Genomic DNA, 18,767 nt, shown 5'->3' on the forward strand with positions numbered 1-18,767 from the left:
ACGATAACTTGAGTAAGTTTTGAGGTATCTTGATGAAATTTGGTATGTAGGTTCTGGGAATCATTTCAGATCGCTATTTAAATTGAACGAAATCGCCCCACGCCCACTTTTTCGATATCGAAAATTTCGAAAAACCGAAAAAGTGCGATAATTCATTACCACAGACGGATAAAGCGATGAAACTTGGTAGGTGGGTTGACCTTATGATGAATTTTGTACAATGGGCGTGGCACCGCCCACTTTTAAAAGATGGTAATTTAAAAGTTTTCCAAGCTGTAATTTGGCAGTCGTTGAGATATTTTGATGAAATTTGGCAGGAACGTTACTCCTGTACTATATGTGTGCTCAATGAAAATACAAAATCAGATGACGAACACGCCCACTTCAAAAAAAAAAATTTTTTTAAAACAAATTTTAACAAAAAATTGAATATCTTTACAGTGTATAGGTAAATTATGTCAACATTCAACCCCAGCAATGATATGGTGCACCAAAATACAAAAATAAAAGAAAATTTCACAATGGGCGTGCCTCCACTCTTTTTATTTAATTTGTCTAAATTACTTTTAATGCCATAAGTCGAACAAAAATTTACCAATCCTTGTGAAATTTGGTAGGGCATAGATTCTAGGAGGATAACTGTTTTCAGTAAAAATGGGCGAAATCGTTTGAATCCACGCCCAGTTTTTATACACAGCCGACCGTCTGTCCTTCCTCTCGGCCGTTAACACGATAACTTGAGCAAAAATCGATATATCTTTACTAAACTTAGCTCACGTACTTATTTGAACTCACTTTATCTTGGTATAAAAAGTGGCCGAAATCCGACTATGACCACGCCCACTTTTTCGATATCGAAAATTACGAAAAATGAAAAAAATGCCATAATTCTATACCAAATATGAAAAAAGGGATGAAAAAATGCAATTGGATTGGTTTATTTCGCAAAATATGACTTGAGAAAAAACTTTGTAAAATGGGTGTGACACCTACCATATTAAGCAGAAGAAAATGAAAAAGTTCTGCAGGGCTAAATCAAAAGCCCTTGGAAACTTGGCAGGAATACTGTTCGTGGTATTACATATATAAATAAATTAGCGGTACCCGACAGATGATGTTCTGGGCTACCCTGGTCCACATTTTGGTCGATAAATAAACCTAAGGGCCACTCCCTTTTAAAACCCTCATTAATACCTTTAATTTGATACCCATATCGTACAAACACATTCTAGAATCACCCCTGGTCCGCCTTTACGGCGATGTCTCGAAAAGCCGTTCACCTATAGAACTAAGGCCCACTCCCTTTTAAAATACTCTTTAACACTTTCCATTTGATACCCATGCCATACAAATACATTCCAAGGTTACCCTAGGTTCACTTTCCTACCTGGTGATTTTCCCTTATTTAGTCTCCAAAGCTCTCAGCTGAGTATGTAATCTTCGGTTACACCCGAACTTAGCCTTCCTTACTTGTTATTCATATGCATATTTGGCTTTTCAGCACACGTTCAACTTAGGGCCGGTTTTTTAGTACAAGTTCAACTCAGTTTGCCAGTTAAACTACGCTTAACCTTATTCTGCAGTTTTTCAGTCTACTTTAATGTAGTTTAAGCTGAGTTTAGGCGGCCGCTCTGGCAGGGTTAAACTCTTGTTAAGATATCAGTTATTTCCGTTCGTACGAAATGGCGTAGAATATACCCACCAAGCATTTAGGCTTGAGTACTATAAGAGCTCATGTTGATAACTAGGCATACTTCTAAAATCTCAAGAGTTGTTTCGAAGCAACTCGAGAATCATAGCGTACTCAGCAAAGGAGGCAATTTTTTATAAAGCAAAAAATGCTATACTTAAGTTGAAAAAATTTAAGTAAAAACTTGGGTTCTCTGAATGGACTCAAATGTAAGAATACAGATGCCTGGGGCGTGAACCCAGAATCTTCGGTGTGGTAGGCAGAGCTACCATCACACCACGGCGACCCCCTTTATAATTTATTTTTGATTAATTACGCTTCATTACTGCTATCAACCAGGTGTTTATTTCTCACAATAAACAGCTGTTGGTTTTGGCGGTACCACCTTGGATATCTTTTTCAGCTCAACCTCAACTCCATATGCAATGTACATTTCTCAAAATCTCTCGAAATTAAGATAATAATTGGAAAATATTAATTAATTATTAATATAATTGGAGATCAACTGGAAAACTTTTAATTTTACGAAATTTCTCAAAGGTTGGATAGTGATTGTAGAATGAAGTTGGATATCAACTCGAGAACTATCTGGTTTAAGAATAATTAAATAATGATGTTGGATGTGACTTCCAGAACTAGATATTGTGACCACTATGAGTGACACTAAGTGATACTCACATCCCTAGTCTGATGCTAAGTAAATAAAGTCACAACAACAATAAAGCAGACAGTCACGAATCAATCATTGCGTCTACATATATGTACCGTGTACGTATACGAGCAGCGGAGAGTCAATGCACTAACACATGCATATATCTGAGATACTCCTATAAGTATGCAATGAGAAAAACTATAAAATTGTGCAATTGTAGTTACAGCTGAGAAGTTTGAGAGCTACTGGACTAGTAGATTCTGGAAGCGCCTAGAAGATGTATAAAATTGTGCAATTTTAGTTATAGCTGAGAAGTTTGAGAGCTAATGGACAAAGCTAGTAGATTTAGAAAATGCGAACGAGGAAACCAAAGAGTATAAAAGGCGACAGGCGCTGTAATTTAATTTGATTTGAGTTGTCAAGCAGTTTCGATTAAGACGATATCTAGCGAGCAATAGCAGTATTATTTTGAATAGTAGAGTTTCATTGAGCTATCAATCAGTGTGGTTATTAAACAAGCTATTCGTTGCACAGTCTGAGTGTTATTGTGAAGTACTTTAATAAAGGCCATTTCGCATTATTACAAATTGGAGTTATTTATTCAACAGTTTAGTGATTCGAACTTAGCAGAGGATTGCAAATAAGAGGATTTGCAAGTAAAATTCGTTACAATTGGTGTCAGAAGAGGAATTGTTGAATAAATTCCGGAGGACAACAAGGATATGGAAAAGTTCAGTGAATTGAGGATCCAGCAACTGAAGTAGGAGTTGGAGAGCCGTGGATTGACTACAAACGGCGTTAAACTCGAACTTCAGGTACGGCTACGAGAGGCAATGGAAGGTTGATGTGGAAGAGTATGTCTTTCATCTTGATGGCGAGGAGACAACAAAAATTGAAGAGAAAAACGAAACATCTCAGGCGGTTACCAGTACAGACTTGAACATGATTTTAGCTGCAATATCTGCTCAAACATCGACAGTGTCATCTCAACTGGCAGAACAGCAGACATATATGGAATCGCAGGAGAACCGTATAACATCCAAGATGGAAGAGCAGAAGACATATATGGCATCACAACTAGAATCGCAGGAGAACCGTATAACAGCGAAGATTGAAGCACAGGAGGCACGTATATCCGAAATGTCGGGACAAATTTCAGCACAGGTATCATCGCAGATCTCTGTACAACTAGAAGCCCGTATGGACGAAAAAATAATGCAGTTTGAGAACAAAATCGAGGCTGAGGTAGATGCTTTAAAAGGTCGTATACAGGAGCTGCAACTAAATCGCGCAGTTATTTCAGCAAGCAATACGAAGGTAAAAACACCATCCTTTGACGGTTCTGTTCCTTTCCAGGTCTTTAAGCTACAGTTTGAGAAGACCGCAGCAGTGAACAACTGGAATGTGGAAGATAAAGTTGCCGCACTCTTCGTAGCATTGAAAGGACCAGCTGCCGAAATCTTATAGACTATTCCAGAGTACGAACGGAACAGTTATGACGCATTGATGGCTCCTGTAGAACGGCGATACGGAAGCGAACACAGGAAACAGATATTTCAAATAGAATTGCAAAACCGTCACCAAAGAGCTAATGAGACTTTGCAGGAGTTTGCCTCGGATGTTGAAAGGTTGGCTCATCTCGCAAATGCGGACGCACCCGTGGAATACACCGAGAGGGTAAAAATCCATAGTTTTAAAAATGGCATACGGGATATGGAAACGAAGCGAGCTACATACGCAAGCCCAAAGCAAACATTTGCTGAAACGGTATCACATGCATTGACTCAGGAAACGGCCTCACTATTGAGTAAACCAGCATACAAAGCTCATCGTGTGGAAGTGGAAAGACCAGATTGGGTAGACACAATTTTGGAAGCACTGAAGGGATCACAACAGAAAAATGCCTGAGTTATTAAATGTTTCAAGTGCGGCAACCCAGGTCATATTGCACGACATTTTGGGTGGCCGTAGCGCAGAGCTGAAGGAGATGAGCAAATCTCCAAGTCCACTCAATCGTTAAACTAAAGCGAGTCAGCCGCAAGGGGCGACAGCTGGCTCCCTCAATTGAATGCCCCATAATCTCTATCTCACAAATTGGAAGAAGGTCAAACAATCTTACTGTCGGAGGACATGTGGATGGAAAGGAACGTTTACTGACTGTAGATACGGGTGCATCTCATTCCATCATTCGAGCGGATTTAGTCAATAAGAAGATAAGACCATTGCATGGAGCAAGATTGCGTACAGCCAATGGAGAGGACCCCCAGGTAATTGGAGAAGTAGAATGTGAAGTAGCAATTGGGAACGTCACGGTATTACACAATTTTATAGTGGCAGGTATTGTTGATGAAATCATAATTGGAATGGACTTCTTAATCTACCAAGGCATCAAAATCGATATGCAAAGCAACCGATGCGATATAAGAACATGGATGTGCCACTTAATTTCGGCTACGAGAGAGGCTACAGCTCCAGGAACACGTTTCATCTAGTAATACTGATCTTACAAATGATATCACGGCATGGACGCATGGGCTAGAGGAAGCATATCAGAGTAAGGCAAAACAACTGCTCATAAAATACGCGAACATATTTGACCAGGATGGTTCCAAACCAGGCCGCACCAATGTTGTGAAACATCAAATTGACACTGGAGATGCGAGGCCGATCCGTCAAGCTCCACGTAGTGTTCCACTGGCGAAGCGGGAAGTGGTGAGTCAAATCATACAAGAAATGAGTGACAGCGGCGTCATCGAACCATCAGCTAGTCCATGGAGCTCACCGGTAGTACTTGTAAAGAAGAAGGATAGAAAAATGAGGTTTTGCGTGGACTACCGGAAGTTGAATGACGTTACGAAAAAGGATAGCTACCCGTTGCCAAGAATTGACGACACTCTGGACTCGCTATCGGGTACGAAATGGTTTTCCACACTGGACTTGAAAAGCGGCTACTGGCAAGTTGAGGTGAAGGAGGAAGATAAAGAGAAAACAGCCTTCAGTGTCGGTGATGGTCTTTGGCAATTTACAGTGATGCCTTTTGGACTTTGTAATGCACCAGCTACTTTTGAGAGACTCATTGACCAGGTACTGAAAGAACTACATTGGAAAACATGCTTGGTGTACCTGGACGACATCATCGTATTGGGCAAGAACTTTGATGAACATCTTAAAAACTTAGATGAAGTTTTCCAGAGAATAGCTGGCGCTGGTCTGAAGTTAAGTCCCAAAAAGTGTGCGCTGTTTAAAAAGGAAGTAAATTATTTGGGTCACAAGGTAACGAGAGAAGGTATCCGTACAGCGAATGAAAGATAGAGGCAGTAAAGGATTGGCCAAAATCACAGAATCTGCATGAATTGAGAAGTTTCCTTGGGCTGTGCACATATTACCGCCGATTCGTACAAAATTTTGCCAGCGTAGCCCATAGTCTCCACGAGCTAACAAGAAAAAATAAAGCTTTTGAATGGAAGAAGGAGCAGGAAGTAGCTTTCAAACGTTGAAAGAGCGTTTGTGCACTGCCCCAATGTTGGCATATCCAATTCTAGGAGCAACGTTTATTCTAGATTCAGATGCGAGCGGATATGCTATAGGAGGCGTTTTATCACAATTAGCCGATGGACAGGAGAAGGTAGTTGCATATTACAGCCGTTCGATTGGAAAACCAGAGAGGAACTACTGCGTTACGCGGAGAGAGCTGTTGGCATTGGTAGAGTGCATTAAACATTTTCACAAATACCTCTACGGCCAGTGATTCCGTGTCAGGACAGATCACGCAGCTTTAAAATGGCTTCTGCAGTTCCGTAATCCGGAAGGATAATTGGCACGGTGGATCGAGCGACTACAAAGTTATGACTTTTCCATTGAGCATCGAAAAGGTAGTACCCATGGAAATGCCGATGCAATGTCACGAATACCATGTAATTTGAAATGCAAGCACTGTTCAAAAGCCGAGGCTAAAGAAGACATTATAGATGTCCGGCTAATGACTATAATATGTACAGATGAATGGGACAAGGAACAGCTAAGAAAGTGTCAGTTAGAAGATACAGATCTGTCACGTGTTACGCAAGGGCTCGAACGAAACGAAAGACCAAACAGAGAAGAGATGTCAGCAGAGAGTCCCATTGCGAAGTCATATTGGGCACAGTGGAACAGTTTAGAATTGATATCCGGTTGCCTTCATCGAGTATGGGAGAGTGAGGATGGTAAATGCAAGAAGAAACTGATAGTTGTTCCCAGAAAGAGGATTCCTGACGTGCTCAGTGAGCTGCATAATGGTCCAAGCGGAGGGTATCTTGGAATCACGAAGACACTCGAGAAGATTAAACAAAGATTCTATTGGGTTGGTTGCCGTCAGTCGGTCACAGAGTGGATTGCGAACTGCGAGGTTTGCAGCAGAGCGAAAGGGCCCAGAACCCGAAGTCATGGCCAGATGAAGCAGTATATTTCAGGTGCACCATTTGAAAGGATCGCCATGGATGTCGCAGGTCCATGTCCTACTAGCAACCGCGGAAGCAAATACGTACTGGTGGTTATGGATTATTTCAGTAAATGGCCAGAGGTATACCCAATTCCAAACCAAAGAAGCAGAAACAGTAGCAGAAGTGGTTAAAAACGAATGGGTTGCAAGGTATGGTGTACCAATGGAGTTACATTCTGACCAAGGCAGGAATTTTGAATCAGCTGTGTTCCAAGAAATGTGCAAGAAGTTGGGCATTCGAAAAACACGGACAACTGCATTGCATCCTCAGTCCGATGATATGGTGGAACGTTTCAATAGAACATTGGAGGAGCATTTAAGGAAAGTAGTAGACAAGTACCATAAGGACTGGGATACACACATATCATTACTCTTGATGGCCTACCGATCGGCAGTACATGACACAACGGGCCAAACTCCCGCAAAGGTAATTTTTGGCAATGACCTTCGACTGCCAGCTGATTTGAAGTATGGGATAGATGCCGATGCGGAGAGGAATGTCAAGAAATCCACTGGTGTCTTGGAAGAAGAGCTGAAAGAGATACACGATTTGGTAAGGCAACGAGCAAAGATTATGAGTCTCAAGATGAAAGCGAGGTACGATAAAGCAATTATTTCGGAAGGGTTTCAGGAAGGAGATTTGGTGCTGCTATACAACCCTCAACGAAAAAAAGGTTTGTCCCCGAAATTGCAGTGTAACTGGGAAGGCCCATACAAAGTTGTAAAACGGATCAATGATGTAGTGTACCGCATACAAACCACTACCAAACCACGAACCAAAATGAAAGTGGTTCATTTGGAGAGATTAGCAGCGTTTAGATCGGGAGATTTGTCTGATCGGGACGATCAGACTGAGGTGGAGGGCATTGTGACGACTATGAGTGACACTAAGTGATATTCACATACCTAGTCTGATGCTAAGTAAATAAAGTCACAACAACAATAAAGCAGACAGTCACTTGTATCTACATAAACGAATCAATCATTGCGTCTACATATATGTACCATGTACGTATACGAGCAGCGGAGAGTCAATGCACTAACACATGCATATATCTGAGATACTCCTATAAGTATGCAATGAGAAAAACTATAAAATTGTGCAATTGTAGTTACAGCTGAGAAGTTTGAGAGAGAGGAATAGTAGATTCTGGAAGCGCCTAGAAGATGTATAAAATTGTGCAATTTTAGTTATAGCTGAGAAGTTTGAGAGCTCATGGACAATGCTAGTAAATTCTAGAAAATGCGAACGAGGAAACCAAAGAGTATAAAAGGCGACAGATATAGAGACGCTGTAATTCAGTTTGATTTGAGTTGTCAAGCAGTTTCGATTAAGACGATATCTAGCGAGCAATAGCAGTATTATTTTGAATAGTAGAGTTTCATTGAGCTATCAATCAGTGTGGCTATTAAACAAGCTATTCGTTGCACAGTCTGAGTGTTATTGTGAAGTACTTTAATAAAGGCCATTTTGCATTATTACAAATTGGAGTTATTTATTCAACAGTATAGTGATTCGAACTTAGCAGAGGATTGCAAATAAGAGGATTTGCAAGTAAAATTCGTTACAATATATATTTCGCTGTTGCCGTATCTACAAATTATCTAGATTATAAAAACCAATGTTGCCGACAAAAAAGCCAACCCCAAGGCGGCTTTAAACTGTGACTCAAAAACTGCTCAGTAGTTTAACTGGAGTTTAAATTTGGCTAGAGTTTAAGTAAATTTAGTTTAAGCTTAGCTTAACCAACTACTGAAAAACCGGGCCTTATGCAATTAAACTACGCTTAAACTTATTATACAGTTTTTCAGTCATCTTCAACTGAAGTTTAAGCTGAGCTTAAGAGTCCGATTCGGCAGGGTTAAACTCTAGTTAACCTGGTAGCTGTTTGCGTTCGTTTGTTTTGAGTATATTCAAAAGTAAGTAGGGATGCTGAGATAAACGAACAGATAATTTAATTCTATTTTTTCGGATCACAGCGTTTTTTTTATCAGCAATGGCGTCAGTATCTGCTTAGCTCAACCTACCACGAAAAAACAGGGCCTAAGTACACCGTAACTATCCGAAAGATGGGCTCAATCTATTGAGCAATATTAATCTGCCCGCCTATCGGATTTTTAATTTCTAACATTTTGAAGGACCAGAAATTAAATAATGCCGTTTCGCCAAATTTCCTTGACATCATCAGGGGCGTAATATTTTTAGATGTGGCGGTTGACAAAATTACATATGAAAACTAAATAAAATTTACAATAATTACACTATTAATTACATAGAAAATCGTTACCATCGATTTGTGGTACACTTTGTCACATTAAACACTATGAACACAATAAAATTTTCATTTGATTGTATAATTTTCATGTATACCAATGTTTTTAGCGGACGCTTTTGGGTCGGACGTATGAAATTTGTTTTAGTAGATCATGAAAAAACCCTTAAAAATCAAAGTCAACAAAAGTAAAAAAAAAAAGTGAAATTTCGCAGGCTCGAAAATTATTTGTTTGGGTATGCGTAGTGAAACTTTTTTTCCTGACCCCAAATCCTATCGAAAAATGGATGGCGCGATATCGGTTAATAAACCAAACCATTCCTATATACATATATATTCTAAGTATTACATTTAAATACAATATACAATGAAAAATAATGGAATAAAAACAAATATATATGTTTTCAAAGGCCCAAACGAGTGAAGTGCAATGTAACTACGCCATAGAGTAGAAAAGATCACTTTTTACCGTTATGTTTTTCAGCATAGTTAAAAAGGATCTCTCCACAGTCCACATGCTCTACTATATAGTTGGTAAAAGTAATGTTTCTCTCAATACCTTGCTATCGTTCTATGTTGTTTGGTAAGACGTTGGTCAAAGAGAAAAGCATAATACAGAGGATTCAATCGATGTGTTAGTTGGTGTCAGACAGTGAATAGGAAATACGCTCACATCATACTCTTTGGTTCCTTCCATTTGTTCTCTACGTTGCTCTATTCCTACGTTATTAACAAAGTATACGTTTTTAACAAGATACAAGTATAAAATATAGGTGCTTATTTTAAGTGGGTCGTTAAACTGTAATATATAAGTTGCCTAGCTTATAACCCTGCTACTTTATCTATTAAAAATTGAAACGATCAAAAGGCAAGGCTAAACTAAGCCGACCTTAACTGCAGCTTAAATTCACAAAGAAAATTTAAGCAAACATTTTGCGTTCAATGTGGCTAATTAGAAATAGTGTCTTAAAGAAAAATTTGATAAATACTTAGCGTTATAAAGTACGATATAAATATATTGACAATTACCTTAGTAGTATGGTTTCATTTGACTTGAAAAAAGTTTCATTTGAAATGAAAAAAGTTTCATTTAAAATGAAAAAAGTTTCATTTGACTTGAAAAAAGTTTCATTTGACCTGAAAATGCTATATCAACACTACCACGTACATTGTTTATGCATTACGCTACAGTGAAGTGACCACAACCACGCTTATATGTATTTTGGATTCCCTCATACAGCATGCCAATCTCACACTTTAATTCTATATTTCCACATATCACATACCACTTCTAAAGCCTACGCTTACTCTTACATTACACTCACGAATATATTGTTGATTCGCTCATATAGTGAGCAAAGATGTTTACACCTAAAACTGTCACCATGGTCATATTTACTACTTAAGTTTGGTGTCAGACTTTTGAGCATTAGGACGCCCCCATTGTACGGCGGGGTGTATGAGCAACATAAACACGTTTTTTATACTCAGCGTGCTTTGCACACTGAATAAAGGAATCGAGATAGATATAGACTTCCATATGTCAAAATCATCAGTATCGAAAAAAATTTGATTGAGCTATGTCCGTTCGTCCGTCCGTCTGTCCGTTAACCCGATAACTTGAGTAAATATTGAGATATCTTCACCAAATTTGGTACACGGGCTTATCTGGACCCATAATAGCTTGGCATTGAAAATGAGCGAAACCGGATGATAACCACGCCCACTTTTTATATATATAACATTTTGGAAAACACAAAAACCTGATTATTTAGTCAATAATAAACCTAGAATGTTGAAATTTGACATGTGCACTGATATTGAGACTCTTGATAAAAATTAAAAAAAATGTTTAAAATGGGCGTGGCACCGCCCACTTGTGACAAAATCAATTTTACAAATATTATAAATCATAAATCAAAAATCGTTAAACCTATCGTAACAAAATTCTGCAGAGAGGAATGCTGTGAAGAAAAATTAACGAAATCGGTTAAGGATCACGCCCACTTTTATATAAAAGATTTTTAAAAGGGTCGTGGACGAATAAAATAAACTATATCTTTGCAAAAAACAGCTTTATAGTAATGGTATTTCATTTCCCAAATGGATTTATAACAATAAAAAGGAAAAACTTCAAATTTAAAAAAATGGGCGTGGCACCAACCCTTTTATGACTAAGCAATTTTCTATGTTTCGGGAGCCATAACTCGAAGAAAAACTAACGGATCTTAACAAAATTGGGTACACAAATTTTCCCTATAGCAAAAAATATTTTTAGAAAAAATGGACGAGATCGGTTAAAGAACCCGCCCACTTTTATATAAAAGGTTTTTAAAAGGGTCGTAGAAGAAAAGAATAAGCTATATCGTAGCAAAAAAGAGCTTTGTATCAATAGAATTTTACTTTCTAGTTTGAATTATAACATTAAATTGGAAAACACTAAACTTTTTGAAAATGGGTGTGGCACCGCCCACCCTCGCCCATAAATCGAAGAAAAATTAGCGTATCGTAATGAAATTGTGTACACATATTTTCCTTATAGCAGGAAATATTTCGAGTTAAAATGGACGGGATCGGTTAAAGACCACGGCAACTTAGATATAAAACAATTTAAAAGGTTCGTAGACTATAATAATAAGCTATAACTTAGCAAATAATAGTTTTGAATCATTGATATTTCACTTATCAAGTTTTATTGTAAGAGGGAATAGGGAGACATTTTTCTTTTTAACGGGCGGTGCTACGTGTTGTGTAGAAAAGTAATTTGTCTGAAATGAAATGTACAATTGAAGCTCACGCTGAGTATATAATGTTCGGTTACACCCGAACTTAGACACCTTTACTTGTTTTTAATGAAAGTTTCCAAAGAGAACTGGCTTCTTTTCAGAGGAAATAGATGTTGTTTTTGTATCGGCTTTGGGAATGCTGAGAACGTAGCAATCTTTAGCCGAATAAGAATCCAGCCCTTGAAGTATTATCTCGATTGTTGTGGGAGCGATTTGTTTTAAACCAGTTAAACCTCCTACTAAGTCGTCTTACTGATTCTTCACATAATTTTGCTCAGATGTTCAATTAGATTTTGGGACTAGTTTCCAAGACTAGCTCACAAACCGATTTTACTACTATCTGCCTGTGAGTTCAAATACTTATTTAGCCAAAACGATGTGTGTAAATACTCACGACCCCTGCCTTATAAGCAAATAAAAAAAAAGCGCAAGGGCATATTTGATTTGCTGATTAAATTCAGTTAATTCTAGCTTTATTAATCGACCTTTTACTTTTTGTTGTATACAAATTTAGTCATTATATCGCAAGCAATCTCAGTAGAATAAAAAATTATGCTACTTAAAATGTGAAATAATAAAGTGCGATTAAAATGAATTGAGAAATGACCAAGTTGTTGTTAAGGAGATTAAACCTAATATAACATCTAGGTACTAGTATACATATGTGTATATGTATGTGTATGGTATGTTCTTACCCTCTGACAGCATCAGCAGCAACAACATTCTCTTGCATAACTCCTCAAACCCTTTTGAAAAGTTACGAAATGTGGACGTGTATGCATTATCACGTTTTTGTGAAGTAATAATCGAAGCTAATGAGTGTCGCGTGAGTGTCATTTAAAAATTTGCAACACCCCAAAACCTTTGTTGAACCAAGAAACTCGAGGGCGCCGAAGTCAGTAGAGCAGACATGAGCAGACAAATTCGAAGAGCCAAATACAAGAAACGCAAGTGCATAGTACATACTTACATAATCGTGCATACTTATGCTGTGCAATAAAATAGAAGTAAGTCGAAACTTCATATTTAAATTTTTATATCGGCACCGTTCACCGACGCAGGTGCAAGCGCTTTCGTTTTTATGCAGCGTAATGCCGCGAATCGCACTACTGCCCAACTAACGTAGAACTATCGTTTAAAAAAACGGAATTCTTTCAACTGACACTGTTAACATTGTTATGTCGATACAGCAAACGTCAGGAGTTTCTTAGGTTCCAACTTAGCCGGAAAATGCTTGACTGTTTCTATCTCCCCTTCGTCTTTGCAGCTCCAGCAGTAATCATTAAAGGGAGTACCCAGCCATTGCGCGTGCCTACCGATTGCTATGTGGCCGGTTATAAGTCCAACTACCAAAGACCCATACCAGACTGAGGGAAGTTTGCTCAGCGATCTCGTTAAGAGATTTGCGGCACTTCTCTACTGTCCTGTACTTACATGTGATCGATCCAAGTGCTTTTAGTGCAGCCTGGCTGTCAGAGTAAATACAAATTTGGTTATAGCCTTGAGAAATCTTCCCCAGGTGATCAGAGGCCTCATTTATAGCAGCCACCTCCGCTTGAAAGACGCGACAATGATCGGGTAGGCTAAATGATAGATTTCACCCTAGTTGAGGTGCAAGGACACCGCTACCCACCTTATTAGCTAGTTTGGAGCCGTCAGTATATATCTGCAGCCTGTCGCTCAGGTCCGGCGGGATATCAGGTCCGGGATAATAACCTCGTACATCATATTGAAAAATACAGTCGGAGTGCAATAATCGGACGAAGGCGAATCCAGATACTTAAGGATGGCCGCATGGCCATCCGCATTGTCTATCCATCCGGATAACTCTCGCAGCCACAGAACAGAAAAGGCGGCACATTGCTTGGTCATTGTAATGTCCTAACAAAATAGCAATTGTCTTAACTGGTTCAGTTGTTGTTGTATTAACGTTTAAGATGGGCCCGAAAATTTTAAGGAGTGTTATCGTCGTAAGTGGGAGTCTGAAATTGATGCAGCCTTTGAAAATTTAATCCTAATACATATAGCTCAGACTTCCGCGCTGTTGGTACAAGTTTTTCTACCAACTTTCCTGTTCTGCGTCCGACTAGCACTAGTTCGGAGGTAGGCACTCGACTTGTAGTGCGAAAATGGTAATTTGCAAGATTGCCTCTCATACTCAAGGATGCTACCGATATGGCGTGACCTTTGTCCGATTGGGATCCAGATTGGGCTCTTTCAGATATAAACCCCGTCTGTATGGCTTTATAGTAAGTAGGAGATTGATACTAATCCTAATATTATCCAAAGATTTGCACTTAACCACCAGTTACGGCACCATCGACTTTTTAGTCAAAACGTTTGGCTTAGACAATGAACCTATTAAATTTCTCCATGGAACAGCTAAACACTTTTAAAATCTGCAGCAAGAATATAACCAAAGACTTTGTTTCTGTTTGAAATATATCTCCATCATCTCTACATGCAGCTCTGCTAAACTGAGTCCCGTAATGCAATACTCCAACAAGCAGACCAAGAGAAGACTATACGGCATTGGTGCACAGCCAAGGTTGCCTGAACTAATCTCATGGGCAATTTGCTTTAGCAGTGAAGTTAGATCGAAAGCAGTATTTGCGCTTAGCAAGAGGAGGCACCATATTTGCGATCCGAACATTCCAATAGTTTGGGGATATGTGGGTTTGTGAAAAAGTGGTTCGTGTCTATCGGTGGTTCTCTTCAAGGTCAGATACTCAAAGCATGTGGCAGTGAAATAGGTCCATTCGGTTTATGTATGGTAGCAATTGTGTATGCTCTTAGTGAGTGGCGGATGGAGGCTCGTTCGTTCAAACAGATATTAAACTATGCACTTTCCTATATGAACTTATGCTTTGGTATCATTACTGGACATTGTATTTTTTATCTTTAATTTGCACAGTAGTTCACTTAGTGATGGTATTTGGAGTGGAGGCTAATGCCGCCATTCAAAGTCTGCTGCCGAAAATTTTTACCGTGTTCGGTTTACCGTGACCGCTGGTACACATTTTTTTAGAATTAGTTTGTAACGATTTTCCGTCATCCCTAGTTGCGGCCTTCCTTCATTCAGATAGAACGAAATTAAAGACTGAAGATGGCACAACGCCGAAACCGGTTTATCTCCAAATCAAAAATTACAAGGGATGGCGGAACAAATTTTGCACAACACTGTACAACTACATTCATATTTGCAATCTACCAAAAGACAGCTAACATCCTCCGACGACTTGACGGCGGACTGCTGACTGCTGACTGGCAGTCAAGTAACGCTGCCGACACATCAAGTGCCTGTTCTCGAGATCATGTTCGGTGTTATTTGCTCTTCTTGTTGTGATAAGCATAACATATTTAACTCAAGTTTTGTTATTGTATTTGCTCGTTTTTATATTACATTGTATTGTGTTGTTGCATACTTGACACACTTCCGGTGCTTTAATAAACCTCAAATTGTGTGGGCGTATTACAGATTTATTGTTGTTGTATGCCTTTGTGTGTTCTTCGTTGTATGCTCCAATTCATTGAAACAAAAAAGTTCTTCATATTCTTTTTTTGTTAAATTCTTAAATTTCTTAATTTTTTCTTATTTTTCTGCCTTTTTTTCACCCCACAACAATGACTTTAGTGTAAAGTGTTTTTGGTGTGTGGCTTCATTCCCTGTTTTGAACCAAAAAAAAAAAAAAAACAACAAGCTTCAGCCATTAAACATCAGCTAACAACGAGGACCACATAAACGCGACATCATCAACACCGCAACATCAACAACGCCATCAGCACAAACTTCATTATTGTGTAAAAAAACTCGCTCTTTGATAAATTCATATTAGAACATATTGGCACCAGATAGCAGTGGCATCCTTAGCCCACGAGCGCTACCTCACTGACATCACGTGTACTCGTGCGTCCTACTCTGCCGTCGTCTTGTGGGTATGCTCCGCTGGGATAGATAAGTTGTCGTAGTTGTATAGCCGCCGACATCGCCAGTATTGTTTGTGTTGTTGTGTTTTGTGAGTGATTTAACTTACTTAGTATATACAAAGCAAATACAAAGTGCAAAGAACGCTCCGTAACGAGTATACGTTGCGAAAAAGGATTTTTAATTAATTGGGGCTTTTGTGTGAAAATGGGTGATTATCATCATGAGTATACGGACCAATATAGGGTGCCCGTTATTGCCAAGCTCCTACATGCGCTACCGCACTACAATATTACTTTCCACAAAATCAACAGCACATTTCGTCCGCACGATGAAATCTATTTGGAGGTAAGTTCTATAATGTACTTAATTAAGTTTTATTTTTTAAGATTATCTTACCCTAATCTTAAGTTGAATATAATTGGTACTAGCAGATCCTACTTACTTATCGTTTCATCTTCCTCCTCGTCCTCGTTTTCGTCTACTTAGTTGCCTTCCTCTCCCTCTCCCTCTATTCCTCTAAATCGTATCCTTCCTTAACCTCTTCCATTACCCTTTATCTTCCTTTTAAACTCTGTCCCCTCTCCTTTCCCTCTTCCATTCACTCTTCGACTCCCCCTCCTGTCGCTTTCCTCGAATCCCGAAGTGATCCCGAAAACAACCCCGAAACGGTCTCCAAAAAGTACCAAAAGAATCCCGAACATAATCCCAGATATAGTATCGCAATAATTCCGTAGAAGTACTACCGACCTGATCACCCGAAATGGTTTCAAAATATCCGCGAAACGATCCGGAAGAAAACCTTGAAACATTCCTAATATCATACCAAATCTGTCCCGGAATACTACCAAAACTATCCTTAAAACAACTAGAAGAACTAAATACCCCAAGAATATCCCGTAATGAACGCGAAAACATTTCCGATAAAATCCATTCCGTAACGTTTTCGAAAAAGCCTAAAATTGGTTCTTAGTCCGAAATTAATTCCGAAATAGCTCCAAAATGTTTGCGAAGATAGTCCCAAACAGATTCTGTGAGCTGTCCGAAGCATCCCGAAATTATACACAGAGAGCTTCGTTTTCGGATCATTTAATTGCTTCCTTTAAAACATCCTTAAAATCCAATTTTGATATAACCACAGACGAGATTCGATGGTCAATGGAAGTAGTTCAAGAACTGGTTTCTGGAATAGGAATCATTATCAGGAATTCTCGTATGATCCGGTATTAATTAAGCCCAACGTAATTAAATTTCATATATTTTTTTTTGTAAATTTTTCCGATCTATTCTTGAGTAGTACAAATAAAACAATTTTTCCCACCATACAGCTTGACGTTTCGCCAATTAAATTTCATCTGAAATTGCCGACCCACATAAGGCGATTTCAAGCTATCGAAAGATATAATAAATAGGGTTTCTAACGGCATATTGAGCCGCCACAAATCTGGCAACAAACGAGATGTAGTTAGAATGTGCCATTCAAATATTTTCACTATCACCTGATTAGTCGGAAAGGGAAACATTGAATGTTGGGGTTATCGTGGATGCCCCGTAGAAAGCCCGTGGGGCACACTTAAGCCAGCTGGTCCATTGTGATTCCACTGGGTGAGCTAACGCCCTTCCTCTTTTATATATGTTAAAAGTTCAACCAATTTGCGCGTCTAAAGTAGTGCGGGATGCCTTCAATTTCAGTTGAGCCAAGCTCCGCTAAACAGCTAATGAAGTGCTTGTGCAGCGAGTCCAAGAGTGTAGTGGCTAGAGCCGAGCCAGAATCTGTAGATGAAATGTTCAACACTTTAGATCTCTTACGCATCCCGACAGCATCGACAGAGATCTTTAGTTGGGATTCCCATTAGGAGCGTGTAATTATTCTGTACTACAAAATTCTGGGTGACGAAATTCTGTAAATTGCAAAAAATTCTGCTTGAACAAAATTCTGCTTTTTAAAATTCAGCGTTTTTAAAATTCTGCTTTTTCAAAATTCTGCATGTTTAATGCGAAAAATTCTACTTTATTCAAGTTTTGTGATTTTCGTCATACGCAGAAGGGTGTACTACGCAGAAGGACATCACCGTGGCGGTAGCCACGGTTATACCACACACCAGGACTTGGCATGGCGTAGCCCAGGGTTATTTTTTATAAGCGCCTATGCAGAAAGGTGTTCTACGCAGAATTACTGTGCATGGCGCAGCCGGTCTTGGATCGGCTTTTTCCAGAATATTGACTACCATAATATTGATTTCCGGTGTTTCGACTTCCAAAATTATGAATGCATGACCTCTTTAACATTGTTAACATTATATTTTAATACAGAATTTTGCAACACAAAATTTTGAAAGCAGAATTTTGAAAACGCTGAATTTTAAAAAGCAGAATTTTGTTTTTAGAATTTTGTACAAACAGAATTTCGACACCAACCCTTCCCATGCGTTCACTACTGTGACCTGGGACTCACATTCCAATGAGGTGCACCGAGAGGCAAGCTCGGTTAGCAACTGTTTGCAGTTTATTGCAACTTTTGAGGAAGTGATCTTGCCTAGAAGGCCTTTAGTCGTTGTTTGACTGCAACGCACGTAGGATTCCTTGATGGTAGCCATCGAGAAGCCTGTTGTTGTTGTAGCAATGAGTCACCCCATCCAATAGGTGCGACCGATCAGAAATTGTCAATAATATCCTCTAACGTGGGTTCAAGGAAACTTGTAGTTTCGAGAAGCCTCCTTTATGGCTGCTAGTTCTGCTCGTCCTGCAAATTTCTTGAATACAGTTGCCACGTTATCTCTCATTTCTCTTGTACCTCATATTATTTTGTCGACTTCCGCTAGTTTCGCAGCCATTGCTGAAGTCGCATCATTTGTAAAATTTAATCAGTTTCTTTTCAGGAAGCTTCGAAAGCCTTAATTTCAGCGTTGGAATCTAACCCAAACTAAACCCGTGTTTACATACACATGGATGTAGTCGCCACTC

General features: G+C 39.0%; 1 protein-coding gene across 1 annotated transcript in view; it reads left to right on the top strand.

The window, feature by feature from the left end:
• tty (tweety) overlaps positions 1–18,767 on the top strand; it is a 43,626-nt gene that overhangs the window by 9,470 nt on the left and 15,389 nt on the right. The window contains exon 2 of the mRNA XM_067780809.1: positions 15,928–16,151. Within this exon, the coding sequence (XP_067636910.1) occupies positions 16,011–16,151 (141 nt within the window). The 5' untranslated portion in view covers positions 15,928–16,010. The remainder of the gene's footprint in view (positions 1–15,927; positions 16,152–18,767) is intronic.

This window comes from Eurosta solidaginis, chromosome 4 (genome assembly GCF_040869045.1).
Source record: "Eurosta solidaginis isolate ZX-2024a chromosome 4, ASM4086904v1, whole genome shotgun sequence".
Lineage (NCBI taxonomy): Eukaryota > Metazoa > Arthropoda > Insecta > Diptera > Tephritidae > Eurosta > Eurosta solidaginis.